The following is a 15409-nucleotide window of genomic DNA, read 5'->3' as shown; positions in this document are numbered from 1 at the left end:
TATACGTCCCACTGCCGAGCACAGGTAACCCCTCAATCAACTGGAGAGGGTATACTCCACCACGCTCCTCCACTGCGGGTTGGTGGACGTGTTTGGGTAGTAGCCCGGAACCAACACCTTAACGTGCAATCTGAAGCACGGAATCATCTAACATTTTCGGGAAATCAGGTTATTCAGCCTGCAATGTTCGAGCCAAGCAAAGGACATTCTTACAAAATAATTGCTTGCGAATGTCCCCATTGGGAATCGAAACCGGACCTCCAGCTCGTGAACCCAACGCTCTAACCATTATACCATACAAGCTGCCAAAAACTAAAACGATAGAAAAAATAGATTTGTTTTAGTATCGAATGAATAACATTTTTGTCATGATATGTGACATTCGGTATAAAATGTTCTTAGGGATCTGTTGTTTGTAATATTTATTTTAATACTTTCTTATCCTCAGGTGTAGCAGTGGCATCAAGCGTGTTCACCATAACAGCAATGTCAGTAGACCGCTACCTGGCCATCACACAGTCTCTCAGACAACCCTGGATGCCGTCAAGACGAGGTGCTTGCGGTCTCCTGGTGGCTCTGTGGCTGGTGGCCTTGGCCATCTTCGCCCCACTCCTAGCCGTTGCTGCTGTGGAGAGAGAGATGATTCCTCTCCTGTCCAGAACGAGGAATGGTTCAGTGAGTATTTTAAGCGAAGTCTTAGTAATAGAAGTCCCGTTTTATACCCATTGCGTACAGAACCCTACTACTAAGATTCTGCTGACCGTCTGTCCGTCCGTCCATCTGTCATCAGGCTGTATCCCATGAACCGTTATAGTCAAATAGTTAAAATTTTCACAGATGATGTATTTCTGTTACCGCTATAACAACGACGGAGTTGAAGCAGTCGCCCAATCCGAAATCGGCTGAAAAACAGAATAAAATAAATCAAGGCATCAAACGCGATGTTTTTGCTCGATTTGGGTCGATATTCATAACAGCAACGAGACGCTTGAAATATTCGCAGAATATTTCGCTATATATTCCTTAAAAAAGAATTAAATTGAAATTGGATTCATATTTCAGGGAGGCTCACATACATAATGGTACGGAATCTTTCGTGTGAGAGTCCGACTCGTAATTAGCCGGTTTGTTTTTAAAGGTACTTACCCGATAAGTAACCCCCGTCATGTTTACAAAAAGATATTTGGCACATTACCCTAACAAAACGTCAAAATTAAAATTTGAAAACAATCTAGCAAAGGCAAAGACACCATTCAGATTACTTTAGGAGATGTAAAAAACAAATTAAAAAATAAATATTTACCGTATGAAAAGGAAAAATAAACAAATTATTTTTTTAATACCATAATCTTTCACTTAAAAATATAAAATATAAAGAAAACCTTACCTACATACCCCATTGGCCTGACAGAGTTTATTTTTTCAAGTTTCAACTTTATTAACTTTGCTATCCGAGATTGGATCCGCTTTCCAAACCTGAAGTTATTGACAGGCGCAAAATAATCGGTTTAGTGAAAGTTTATTTTTATTTTAAGACTATTTTAGATTGAGGCCTATTTCGTTTGAATAGATCAGGTTGAAGATGCTAAGCGGTTTAGCAGAAATAAGATTAAAAAAATATTACGTCCTTTTTTTAAAAAAAGTTGTGATAGCCAGACTGTCTAGTCTGGAGTAATACGAAAGACACAATTTTTGAGATAAGTACTCAAAACACTAGTGTCAGTAGTCTTTGAGTGGTACTCCACCTAACAACTCACACGATAGAAGAAGAGAAGTACTCAAAATCAGATAAAACAATTTACAACTATGACCAACCTTAACAATAGTATATCAATTGTATAACAATATTTTGACTTCCCTATAAGACACGACGTTAACCTTTTCTTTAATCTGTTCCATGTAAGCTCTTCTTGGTCTTCCCCTTCCTCTCTTTCCTTCTAGCTTTCCTTGTATGATGTTTTTAATGAATTCGTCGTGTCTCATTAGGCCATCTTGCCTCTTCTGTCCTCAATAATTGGCCTTTGATAGACTGGAATGGAAAATGCTACACCGACAAGAGCGTGGCTCTTAAATTGATGATGATGAACAATATTTTATGTTATTTTTTCTTGAAGAACGTCTAGGGCCCCGTGCCGAGGCTTTCCTTGCAGCTTCTTTTTCCCGGTTATACAGGTTGTGAGAAGCTGCAGTAGTTTTAGGCGGATGAGACGTTCGTTATGTAAAAAATATTCAAAGTGTAACTATGTTACCTACTGAATAAAGATACTTTTGAATTTGAAAATGTTGCTGTTTGGATAGACGAATTGTTAACATAACTTTACCCACATATCTCTCATAATAGAGCATAGACCTTCTGTCATTCAACCAAGGCAGAATGTCTAATACCTACGTAATTGCCAATTGATTTTGAATTATTAACGCTGTTCCAACTAGCCAGTTTTCAAATGCCGTTGTTTACGACGTTCCCTTTCATCTATAATGCATAGTACCCGGTACCAGACTTGCCTATATACGTCCCACTGCTGGGTGAGCCTCCCCTCAATCAACCGGAGGGGATATGGAGCATACTCCACGACGCTGCTCCAATGCGGGTTGGTGGAGGTGTTTTTACGGCTAATAGCCGGGACCAACGGCTTAACGTGCCCTTCGAAGCACGGAATCATCTTACTTTTTCGCACAATCAGGTGATTCAAGCCTGAAAAGTCCTTACCAAACAAAGGACAGTCTCACAAAGTGATTTCGACAATGTCCCCATAGGGAATCGAATCCGGACCTCCAGATCGTGAGCCTAACGCTCTAACCACTAGACCTGAGACTGGCCATACTTGCACCAAAGAGTTATTATCTTATCTCAAGTCCAGTTTTCCCAAACACAGGCTACACCTAGACGACGATACGACTCACCACCTATGACGGTGGTGTAACAGAAAGCTCGGCGTGGTGAGGGTACTTAGTTCATCTTGCGATGTTATGTACATATATTATGTATACAGGATAGTGACCTCGTAACGAATACTAAGGGGGATGATTCAGACCATGATTGTAAGTTAAAATCAAGTGGAATTTTCCGTATATTCATTACTCTTTTAAAATTCTTTACTTATGCAATCGAAAATTCTACTTTAGAATAATGAGCCAAATCAGCCCCCTCAGTATACGTTACGATGTCACTTACACCCCGTACAAGACATACAGGTAGCCATACAATTAGGTATGCGTGTCGTAACATCGTAACGAATACTGAGGGGGATAGTTCAGACCATGATTCTGAGTTGATATCAAGTGGAATTTCTTGTCGGAAAATTCATGAAATTTTTTGTGTTTTTTAAATTATTTTCCGTTCCATACTTTTGCCGGAAAATGAAAATTTTAGTGTTTGTTTTAATTATTTTGTTATGCAATGTGTTATATATAATACATAGAAGGTGTTATCAAAATTTGATCCAATTAGAGCAGCGATCACAAATTTAGAAGTGTTGGGCCTCACTGCCTGGTACAAATGAGTTTATCCGACCTTCAGAGAACAAGGCCCGAGTTAATTGCCATTCTCACTATCGTGGTGATTTTAAAGGAGTTTATTATCTATGTAATAGGTATTTGTTATGCATAATAGACTTAAAACGAGATGACGTCATAAGTGGATGAGCGTGTAATCTTAATTTTGAAAGCCTGTTAATGCGTTCTATGGCGAACAATATATTGTTGTATATCGTTTGCAAGCTTAGTTGAAAGCGTTCGTTAGTTAGTCCGTAATTTACAATATTAATTCCTCATTATGAAAATATACGATGGAAAGTGATGAAATGCTTATTTGAGGAATTGTGTTTTGAAAGAAATATCAAATAACAGCTTTGGCTTGTTTCTTCAGCTTCAGCTTTTTAGCAGCTTATATGACAATGTTCAATGTGACCCTTTTTAGACTCGCGGTTCTCTTTGTTGGTTGAAAAATCAATGTTTGTCAAATGATTGCAGATTATTTGTATTGGGTTTACTGAGATTGAATAACACGTTCGTATTGTGATTGATAATGAAGGAAGATTTGAATATGGATATTTGTATACGGTTCAATATAATACAAACATTACAGAACCTTGTGTTGAGGTTAGGTTTTTGTCCTTTACAAGACGTTCAGTGAACTATTACTCGTATTCATACAAAAATGACATTTTTGTTATGTGCCGCGTAGCGCATTAGTGTGAGCGAGACAGAGTTCGCGCGCTCTCCCCTTTATTCTTTAGCGGCTAAATGGTTGACATTTAAGTTTAAAGTAGTCAAACGTCGCACTTAATTCTTAATTTAAAATTCATATTATTATTAAGTTAAAAATTAAAATGAGGTCGATTTATTTTGGTGTAATAAAATATATTTGAATAATACTATGATTTTTAAACACCTTAAGCTACTAATTTATCTTTAACCCAAACATTTAAACTTGTTATTTTAGGTTCGTGTGGTAACATTTATAGCCGCTAAATGTGGGGAAGATGGCCGTTAAAATTATCACTCGACTATGATACATGAAAGAGTTTTATGGTTTTTGAGACCCAGAGGGTATGGCACAACTTTTTATAGGTTTCATTCCCACGTGACCCGGTAAAATATTATGTTGGTTTTTATTGTGTGGAGTACTCAATAAAGTAACTTAATATTAGAAGCTTTTTTTTTTGTTAATTACTAAGGTAATACGAAAGACTAAGGTCTGGAATTCTCTGCCCGCGGATCTTTTTCCCGATAAGTACAATCTGGACATCTTCAAGGCATGAGTCTACGTATATGCACTTTCTAGATAAGTATGTCTTCACTTTCCACCGGCATCATCACTTACCATCAGGTGAGATTGTGGTCAAATATTTTCCTATTACCCGCAAGGGTAATAGCAACGCAACAATCTATCCACTTTCTGCATTCAAATGAATTCTAATCTCAATGACTACGCCGCATTTCAAATTTCGAATATAAAAGAATGCAAATCTCCATGTTCGGTTATCATTAGAATTATCGTGTATCAGGATTTGAATTCGGAACTAAGTATTATGATGTTGCTTTTTTATGCGGGAATTACATCTTAGCAACAATCATCCCATTTCTGCATTCAAATGAATTCTAATCTCTACATTCATAAATTAGGAAATGAATCATGTACCTTTCAGAATTTGAATTCAGAACTAAGGAATTTAGTACCAGACTGCGGCGAAGCAAAAACGAGGGATAATATGTTTGACCGCTATGTATGTAAGCCAAGCTATCGAAATGATAAAATTACACTTTAATAATTTTTTTGCTGTGTTATTGCTTCCGTTACTAAATGATTTTTGTTGCCAAGATTTTAACTAGAAAAATATACAAAGTCATTTAGCAGCATTTTACACAACCGTTATTAATCCCGACGCGTTATTTTTTTGGCTTTTGCAATTCACCCATAAATAAAAAATATGCGTTTTAAAAGAAATAAATAGTGATTTAGATTACTTAAGCTGTGCTAAGAGTTTGCTTACCACGGCATACAACCACGGGTATCTTTTAGACATCACAATTCGGAAGAATTTTATTTTCTTGTTTCATTTTTAGAGCGTGATTTTTCCGCTGTCGAGTTTAATTTTAAACTTATATTTTTAGATATTGGGTGTTATTTTAAAATAACTACGCAATTACTTGAAAAGACGCAGGGTCTCGCAAATAGTATGTGTTCTTACAAACGTACTTTATATTGCAATGCACTGGGTACTTATTTGCGCTACCCTTTTCAACCCGCTGAACTATTGAAACCTTATCTAATCACCTAGACAGAACTTCGCGCGTTTTCTATACTTACTATTCTTGGAACGGAGAATTCAATACCTTATTCTTAGATTCCATTATAACTTTTGCCGTGGTAAATTCTTAGTCTTTCACTAACCTTTTACTTACACAATATACGTAACTCTGTATAAACAAACATATCATTTATATTATTTTTTTTTATATTATTTGCGCGATCTGTTATATGGATTTTGAGATTTCGGTTTAAAAAAAAAACTATTTTGAATTAAACTAAAAATTATATTTTACTTTGAATTTGGAATTGAAATACAGATTTGGAAAAAACATAAATTAGAATAGAGTTGTGTACCGCGTGGTGGATGGGATCAGACTAACTAGATTGCGTGGGAAGAGGAGGCTAGGAGAATAAGGCGCTGACTATTTCAATTTAGATGAAATACAGAATTGGTGGTTTTTGGGTAAAGTTAAGCATTTCTACTAGCAATTGCATTCTATAACAGATCGAACATTACCTCAGCGATACGGTTGACTACCTATCTTAATGGTAAATCTCGGGTAAGTACTTGTTCATCTTAGTTCATACGATGGCTGTGCGTCTATCTACCCCATTTGGGATATAAGCATGAGCTTATGTTATGTTGTAAATGCGACGCGAGCCTGTTATTTTGCCACAATTCAGTCATTATCACAGTACGGCATAGAGTTATGGGGTCGTGCTGCCGATTAGGAGCGTGTCTTCCGACTTCAGAGGCGAGCAGTGCGTGCGGTGGTCAGGATTACGGCCTTTGTGAACCTTTGTGTGTTATAGAATGGAACCCAAGGTGAAATATTACAGTTGAAGTACTTATGGGCTTGATTTTTTGTATGAAATGTGATCTTACAGCATATAAATCGCGTGAATTTATAAATTGAGAATATTGGTTTGTAATATTTCTTTACGGTATTCAGAAAGAAAAGTCAGATATATGCAAGTTTATAACTTAAATAATATGGAAAGATGATTCCGATTAAAAATACGCATTTTGTGGAAACGTTATATAAACAAATATCATAATTATTTACTTCCATTTTTAAAGTCGAGGTTGTAACCTCGTTTCTTAATGATGTTTCTTAATTTATTCTCAGAGGATATGATTTTGGTACCGATTTTGGCACCGCGTGTGCACTAAATATAAAGAATCCTCACAGTGCCAAGCCTCCTCATTTTGCAGGTAGCTATTTACGTGCACACACTATTGTGTGTATAGTGTGTATACATCTGCAGTGCTATATAAAGACAGGAGAAAACAAAAAACATAACCTGCGCCATGTAAATCGACTTAACCTCAACATTCACGCTATGGGTCCTTACGTATATAATAGACTACCAAAGGACATCACAGATACTAATAATATTAAACATTGGCTTCGATTCCTGCACACACCTCTTAATTTTATTTTAAGTTATACCCGTCATTTTCTTATCACATATAAAGGGACAGATGATTGTCAACAAGTCAATTTTAAAACGAATGAATAACCCGGGCGAATAAAATAGGCATCTCGCTGGTATGCAATCCGTTTGACGTGCTGTCTACTTAACCCTGTCGGGTTATTGGCCGATGTAAAATTTTTAGACGGTTGTTTTAGATTACTACTTAAAATTGACGTGTGTTGCATAAATTTTATGCCTGTCGATTACCTGTCCCTTTCTTTTTAAGCGGATAAGAAAATTATAGGTATAACTTAAAATAAAATTAGATGGCGTCTGCAGGAATTAACACTATTTTAAATTTAAATTAAAGAAATGGTTAGTTGAGCAGTCGTTCTATATTACTACATACATAAACTCACGCCTATTTCCCACCGGGGTAAGCAGAGACTATAGAATTCCATTTGCTTCGATCCTGACACACTTCTCTTGCTTCCTCCACATTCATCAATCGCTTCATACACGGACGCCGGTTCAGAGTAGATCGTATTAAACCTTTTCTAAAGACATCTCCAATTTGGTCATCGTAAGTCCTTCTCGGTCTTCCTCTGCCAGCCCTACCATCAACTACGGTATACTTACTATTTATTATTATCATCTTTATTTCTTATTGATCTCTATCTGAATGACATGTAATGTACATTACCAATAATAATATGAATATTAATATATAGAACATCAGTTTCCTTATGCGTAGTGTAGTGAAACATGGTTGTGTGAAGCTTCGTGTGAAATAAGGAAAACGATTTCGCGAGACAAGTAAATCTCTTAAGGCCCTTAATAACAAACGCAAGAGCGGGCGAATGCGATATTCGGATAGCCTTCTCCTTTCCTTTCCTTCATCCTTTTATCTAAAGCTAAGAAATACTTACCTTAACTTAACATACAATATTATATATGTGTCACATTTTATATGATTTGTCTTTAGCTTATAAATTTATATAGTGAGTTATGTACGAATATATGTGTATATGAATATATATAAATGGAAATGAAAATAATAAAAAAAAAACAAAAAGAAGTCATGAATATTCTGACAGGAAATTCCACTTGATATTAACTCAAAATCATGGTCTTAATCATCCCCCTTAGTCTCTAAGACCCTGTATATATAATTATCGTTCTCTGCTGGCACTTCGGGACTCAAGGTCTCCACCTCCACCCGTCGTGCCGCAGTATATACATCCACTCCTCTCGACAATGTAGGAAGCACAAAACAAACTCATAAAATCTAATACTTCTTCTATCGTGTGGGTTGTGAGGTGGATTACCAACCCCATCAACCCTGGTGTCAGGGTTATTATTAAGCCGCCATACGCCCCTGACATGACTCAAGTTACGACTACCTATTTACATCAGTAAGTAGTAACCGGGACTAACGGCTTAACGTTCCTTCCGAAGCACGGATCATCTTACTCTTGGACAATCAATCTTACTTTTGGTGATCATGGCTAGAGTAATCCCTTCTAGAGTAAGTCCTTCGGACGACGACATTTTTTATTTCATCCATTACATCCAGCTTGTTCTGCACGAAAGCAAGCAGCTCGTTCACTATGACGGTGTCAGAGCGCTTGCTGCCTGATTGCGCCATTTTGTCGGCAAAATAAATCGCCAACAAACTTTAAAAACGACAGCCTAATGAGGCTGACAGCCTAATGCGAACAACCTCAAGAGCCGGCGTTTCGATTGCAACTCAAGTTGTCGTGTATGATAACCAAAGGATATGATGCAACGTGTTTACTTCCCGGCACTTTCTTTTTTTTTACTTAAGCTGCATTTCCATTGACGCGGAGCTGTGCGGAGATGAGCGGAGATGTGTAGGAATCGACCAATCACCGTGAGGGAGAGAGTGACAGAGCGTCTTCGTTTTTCGCTCTCTCGAACGCTGTGATTGGTCAAATCCGCACATCTCCGCTCTTCTCCGCCCATCTCTGCGTAAGTGGAAACCCGGCTTTAATCAATCCATTTTCGCGCTATACTCGAATCTGTATTGCAGGAAGAGATTGCTTTTAGCAATAAGCCCACTTTTGGTTTTAGTTTATCCTCGTACCATATTGTGTATGTAAAAAAGTCTTTATTCATTTATTCTCTTCAAAATATCTTTCAGCCTTCGTGGTCTAATGGTTGGAAAATTCGGCTTGCTATCCTATGGTCCTGTGTTCAAGAAGTTAGCACCTCCGTTTAAATGTAAGAAATTGTTTTAAGTAAATAAATTTATCTTATCTTAAACATAATTCATCCAAATGATTAATGGAAGCTAATAAAATGTTGGCGGTTTCATATTACTTTTATCATCAAAGCTTAATGCTGAAATGTTGGACTATTAATGAACTTGTTACTACATTGATCAATACACTAATTACTCGAATTTTCCAAGAATATTTAGTTTCCAGCATATTTCGTACGAAAACTTTATGACGTCTTAAAAGAACCTTGGATTTTCTTTGAAGCTTTCATTGAAGTTATCCCGTCAGAGATGTTAAACTTCAGACATTTTGTTACTTCGCCGTATTTTTTTGTAAATTTATATGGCATTAATTACTTAAGGAGTCTCAAGAAAATTTAAGACAGAGGCTTGAAGGTGTCCCGTTGTGCGCGAACCTCGGTTCAGGGCGTCGTCTGAGAGGATGATATTTGAAAGTATGAATTGACCTTAGTGAGCCTTCTTCTTCTTATGGTGTAGGTTGTGAGGTGTAATACCAACCTCATCAACCCTGGTGTCAGGGTTATTATTGAACCGTCAAAGACCTATACATCAGTAAGTAGGGACCAACGGCTTAACGGATTTTTGTGATATGTCCCCACAGGGATTCGATCCCAGGGCCTCCGGATCGTGAGCCCAACGCTCAACTACTGGACTACGGAGGCCGTCGACAGTGAGTCGGCAGTAGTGAGTCGATAGCGAAATAATCAGCCACATAATAAATACAGCCAAAGAAATAAATACTCTCGCCTAAAAACTTGCAATATGGAAGTAGATGCGAGGCGGAGCAACATAAATAGGAATTAAACATAGCACTGTACAACTGTTGTTTCTTGTTGCTGTTGTTGTCGAATTGTTGTTTGGAACATTCCAAAACCAAATAGGTATCCGCTTGTCAGTGTGTCCTTAGCAGCAGCAGACCACATTGAGAATAAACTATAAAATACTTGTTTCAAAGTTTCTCTAAGAAAAGTAACGGTCTTTATCGTAGTTTATGACTTAATTTATAGCAGTACTTAACCTCGGTTTATCGCCCAGAACATGCCATTTGTAGAAGTAATTCAGTTGTTAGTGCACCTAGCTTTTATTTCCCGTACCAACTGAATTCGACTTTGTGAGTTTGAATTCATGTTTGGATCATTATAATTAATGGAAATGAAATCACGCGGTTTGCACGATTTGTAGCAGGTAAATATCAATAGTCTCGACCCCTATTATCTGTCTATATCAGCCTAAATTCATATCCAATTTTGGACGTAGGCCTCTTCCATGTTTTTCCACTTCCGACGATCTTGGGCTATTGACATCCAGCCATATCCTGCGTGCCGCACAATGTCGTCCTTCCATCTCATTGGTGGTCTTCCTCTCGGTCTTGTGAATGCTCGTGGGCGCCACTCCAACAATCTCCGGGTCCATCTTTCTTTGCTCATTCGAGCAATGTGTCCCGCCCATCTCTACTTGCGTTCGGCAATTACTTTTACTACATTCCTAACCTTGGTTTTAGATCGACCCCTGTTATATGGGACTTAAATATAGCTGGCGAGGAGTAGGTGTGTGTCTGTGTGTACTGTACACCTCCGACTACGTCTTCGAGGAGACAGCCGTGTGATGCATTCATTATTTAACAGCTTGTATTTTTATTTTCGGAAATGATAAAAATGATTTAAAAAATATGGTTAGTGACATCGTAACGAAAACTTTGAGTGATGTTTGAGCCCATAGTTCTGAGTTGATATCAAGTGGAATTTTCCGTCGCATAAGTAATGAACTGAAAATAATTTAAAGAAACACATAAAATTTTATCAATTTTCCGAGAGGAAAATTCATAAAATTTTAGAAATTTCACTTGATTTAAACTTAGAATCGTGGGCTAAATCATCCCCTTCAGTATTCGTTACGTTGTCACTAACACCCGTACGTACTAGTACGGCTACCTGTACGCACTTTTATGGGATGAAGTGACATCGTAACAAAGGGGATGTTTCAGCTCATTATTCTGAGAGAATAATATAATAATTAAAAAAAAACATGAATTTAGCGACGGAAAATTCCACTTGAATCATGGTCTGAATAATCCCCCTCAGTATTCGTTGCGATGTTATTAACATCCTGTATACACAATGATATACAGTGTTTGCTTCTATTCGGGCGGTAGATTATGAAAAATAACCATAAAATATCTAACAATTTGCGTAATATTACAAATGGTAACCCAAATTTAAGCTTAAAAGTTGTTAAAGACACGATTCGTTCTTAAAATAAATAATAATTAACGACAAATTTCGTTCGTACCAAAATATTATTATAGTTTGTCAAAGAAATTAACAATTTATAGCACGATCATGTTAAAAACTAATTTGAAAAAATGCTGAAGATAAGATGGAGCTAAGTCATCAACGGTAAGTGTATTTTAAAGGTTGCCTGGAAAAGATTGCTACTTAGCAATAAGGCCGCCTATTGTACTAATTCTATTTCTCTTTTTGTATTTTGTTTTTTCCTGTTTGTGCAATAAAGTATTTGTTATGTTATGTTATGTTTAAAGCTAATAAAAAGTTTTAAGGTTTAATGTATGTGATGTGGCTGTGCTTTATAAATAAATAAATAAATAAAGCTACAAGACGAAGCTAAGAAACTAAGTTGTCAAAAGACAACCAAACTTACTAATAGTAGCTCGAGGGTCCGAGAGCGCATACCCGTATCCACCTGAGCGATCACTGGAGAGGCAATAAATCAGGATGAAACATCTGAACGTCTTTCTCCTCTGAACGTAAATGTTTGTTTGTCATTTGGAAAAAATCTCTTAGATGTAATAAAGGTACTGGCCCCGATTCCTGCAACCATCTCTTAATTTTACTTTAAGTTATACCTGTCATTTTCTTATCCGCCGAAAAGGAAAGGGACGGATGATTGACAGCTCTTAATTTTAGGAAGAATGAGTAAATAAATGAATAACCCGGGCGAATTTTTAGACGGTTGTTTTAGATTTGTGCTTAAAATTGACGTGTGTTCCATAAATTTTATGCTTGTCGATTACCCGTCCCTTTCCTTTTCGGCGGATAAGAAAGTGACAGATATAACTTAAAATAAAATTAGATGGTGTTTACAGGAATTAGCACCATTGTCTATCAACCACGAGGGCTAGGTTTTATAAATTTTGACAAAGTAAAACTAATGGGATAAGCGAAGTCTTACTATTCAGTAAGTCAATTGGGAAGGAAATTCCCATTACTTCAACTGGTAAGACTACTCGGTAAGACTGCTGGGCATAGTAGGTACGATTAACGGTCAGCATTTATGTTACCATGTCACATTAACTTTTTTATGAAAATTGCACAGGAAGTCCCACTAAACGTCAAATATGAAAGTACGATAGGGTTGTAAACTGTGTACCTACATGATATTGCTTATGACTGTACTTACAGAATATGTTCCTTATGTGAGTACCAATTTATGAACATAAATTTTAGTACAAAAAGCTTGGATCATCCATCCATGTCACAAAAAGGCCTAGGATGGGAAAAAATTACTTTTTTATTGAATAACATTTTGTCCCATTATTCTCTTAAACAGTAAGGTTGCTAATATGGCTGTATTATCTGAAGAGTATACAGTAACTCGGGACCATTTTAAGTTAACATCTTGTTGTGTGCCTCGTTTGGATACTTGCAAAACACAATAAGAATCGTATGCTGGTGGTGTCGTATTTTACGTTTAGTAACTTTTAACGATGCTTTCGGAAAGTTGTCGTTCAGTTCTACTATTATTAAAATAGTTTTTATGATTTTTCCTTTAAGGTAGTTTCTTGTGAAAAAAATTATAGAGCAAGACGCGGCGGAAACATATCACGAAAATCACTTTGATGATTCGTAATTAGCCGTGGTAGCCCAGTTGGTAGAACGCTTGCCTCTCACTTTGAGGTCGCCGGTTCGAAATTCGAATCCAACACAGGCCTAAACCAATGATTGTCGAATTTGTTTTCGAATTCATGTTTAGATCATAAATTATTATCACGTGTTCTGCGGTGAAGGAAAACATCGTGAGGAAACCCACATTCCATATTTTCGGAGAAATTTGACTTAACTTGTATTGGGCTGGTTTTTCCTTCGCGGGTTGGAAGGTCAGACAGGCTGTCGCTTGTGTAAAAAACCGGACCTGTAAAGGTTAGGTAAGCGGACCCTGTGAAAAACGAAATGATGCTATTAAGCAGTCGATTTTTGCTACTGGCTCCGATTCCTGCAGACATCTTCTAATTTTACATTAAGTTATAGGTACCTGTCATTTTCTTATCCGTCAAAAAGAAAAGGGACGGATGATTGATGACGACAGCTCTTAATTTTAGAAAGAATGAGTAAATTAATGAATAACCCGGGTGAATCAAAAAGGTATCTCACTGGTATGCAAACCGTTTGACGTGTGCTACTAACTTAATTCTGTCGAGTTATTAGCCAATGCAAAATATTTATAGGGTTGTTTTAAATTTGTGCTTAAAATTGACGTGTGTTCCATAAATTTATTGCTTGTCGATTACCCGTCCCTTTTCTTTTCGGCGGATAAGAAAATGACAGATATAAATTAAAATAAAATTAGATTGTGTTGATAGGAATTAGCACTAATATTTACCTAAGTAATCGTTACAAGAGCCATAACAGGGGCCTTTAGCTGCCCATTAGTAACTGATAACAGTCTTTGATTTCACAACTCACATGAGAAAAAACTATGGATTTACATTCGGATTTTCCACGCGTGTCGTTTCAGAGTAGATCGCACAGAACCCTATTGAAGCTTATCCCCGATTTGAACAATTTATCCCTTTTCGTCTTCCTTTACCAGCAACAATCTTCGCTTTACACATTGTTCTCGTAATCCTGCTTTTTCATCCAGATAACATAAGTACCAGCTACATAACATAACGTAGCATAAATTGCCTATACAGGGTGTTAGTGACATCGTAACGAAAACTTTGAGGGATGATTCAGTCCATGATTCTGAGTTGATATCAAATTGAACTTTCCGTCGCAAAATATGTTCTTTTTTTAGTATTTTCAAATTATTTTCAATCCTATACTTTTTCGATGGAAAATTCAATTTGATATTAACTCAGAATAACGAGCTGAATCATCCCTCTTAGTATTCGTTACGATGTCACCCCATACAAGTACATACAGGTGACCATACAAGTACGTATGGGTGTTAGTGACACCGTAATGAATACTGAAGGGGACGATTCAGACCATGATTCTGAGTCGATATCAAGTAGAGTTTCCTGTCGGAAAATTCATGAAAATTTTAGTGTTTTTTAAAATTACTTTCCGTTCCATACTTTTGCGACGGAAAATTCTACTTGATATCAACTCAGTATCATGGCCTGAATCTTCTCTCAAAGTTTTCGTTACGATGTCACTAACACCATGTATACGATCCCACCGACGGGCAGAGGCCTCCCCTCAATCGACCGGAGCAGGTATGAAGGCCAATTCACTACCATTCGAAATTCAAATTGAGGACGACAATTTTTTTCGTCCTCAATTTATGTACTCTAGGGGGCGCCATATTGAATTAAATATGACGTCACATAGGCTATAACCACCGGACAATCAAGACGCTTCTAGTGACATCTTATATGTTAAATTCTGACAGGTGGTTTAGAAGTTAGGTAGGAACAGACGTGCATACACACATACATACATAGCGGACAAACAGATAACCCTACTTTTTGTTACACCCGAATCGGGTACGGGTTAATAACTGCCAATTTTCCGCATACAACACGCGTGAGGATAGGATGGAACAGGATAAAGTTGCACGAGGCATGTCAGGTGACCGAAATGTGACCGATGGCTATAACAAGGTTTGGGACCACCATCGGTCACCTGCCTAACTGAGCAACAAAACGGGCGTTTGCGTTGCGAAAACTTTATTTACTCGCCAATCTGACGGAACTAACTTTTTCATTGACAAAGACAGATTTGCTCATT

At 37.2% G+C, this 15409-nt stretch overlaps 1 protein-coding gene across 2 annotated transcripts in view; it reads left to right on the top strand.

Moving 5' to 3' along the window:
- Window positions 1–630: 630 nt before the first annotated feature.
- Window positions 631–15409, top strand: part of LOC126367216 (neuropeptide FF receptor 1-like) — a 56749-nt gene continuing 41970 nt past the window's right edge. For both annotated transcript variants that reach the window (XM_050010641.1, XM_050010644.1), the window contains exon 1: window positions 631–675. In XM_050010641.1, the coding sequence (XP_049866598.1) occupies window positions 640–675 (36 nt within the window). In that variant the 5' untranslated portion in view covers window positions 631–639. The remainder of the gene's footprint in view (window positions 676–15409) is intronic.

This window comes from Pectinophora gossypiella, chromosome 5, assembly GCF_024362695.1.
Source record: "Pectinophora gossypiella chromosome 5, ilPecGoss1.1, whole genome shotgun sequence".
NCBI lineage: Eukaryota > Metazoa > Arthropoda > Insecta > Lepidoptera > Gelechiidae > Pectinophora > Pectinophora gossypiella.
The sequence above is the reverse complement of the archived record's forward strand: the minus strand, read 5'-3'. Positions and strand labels throughout refer to the sequence as shown.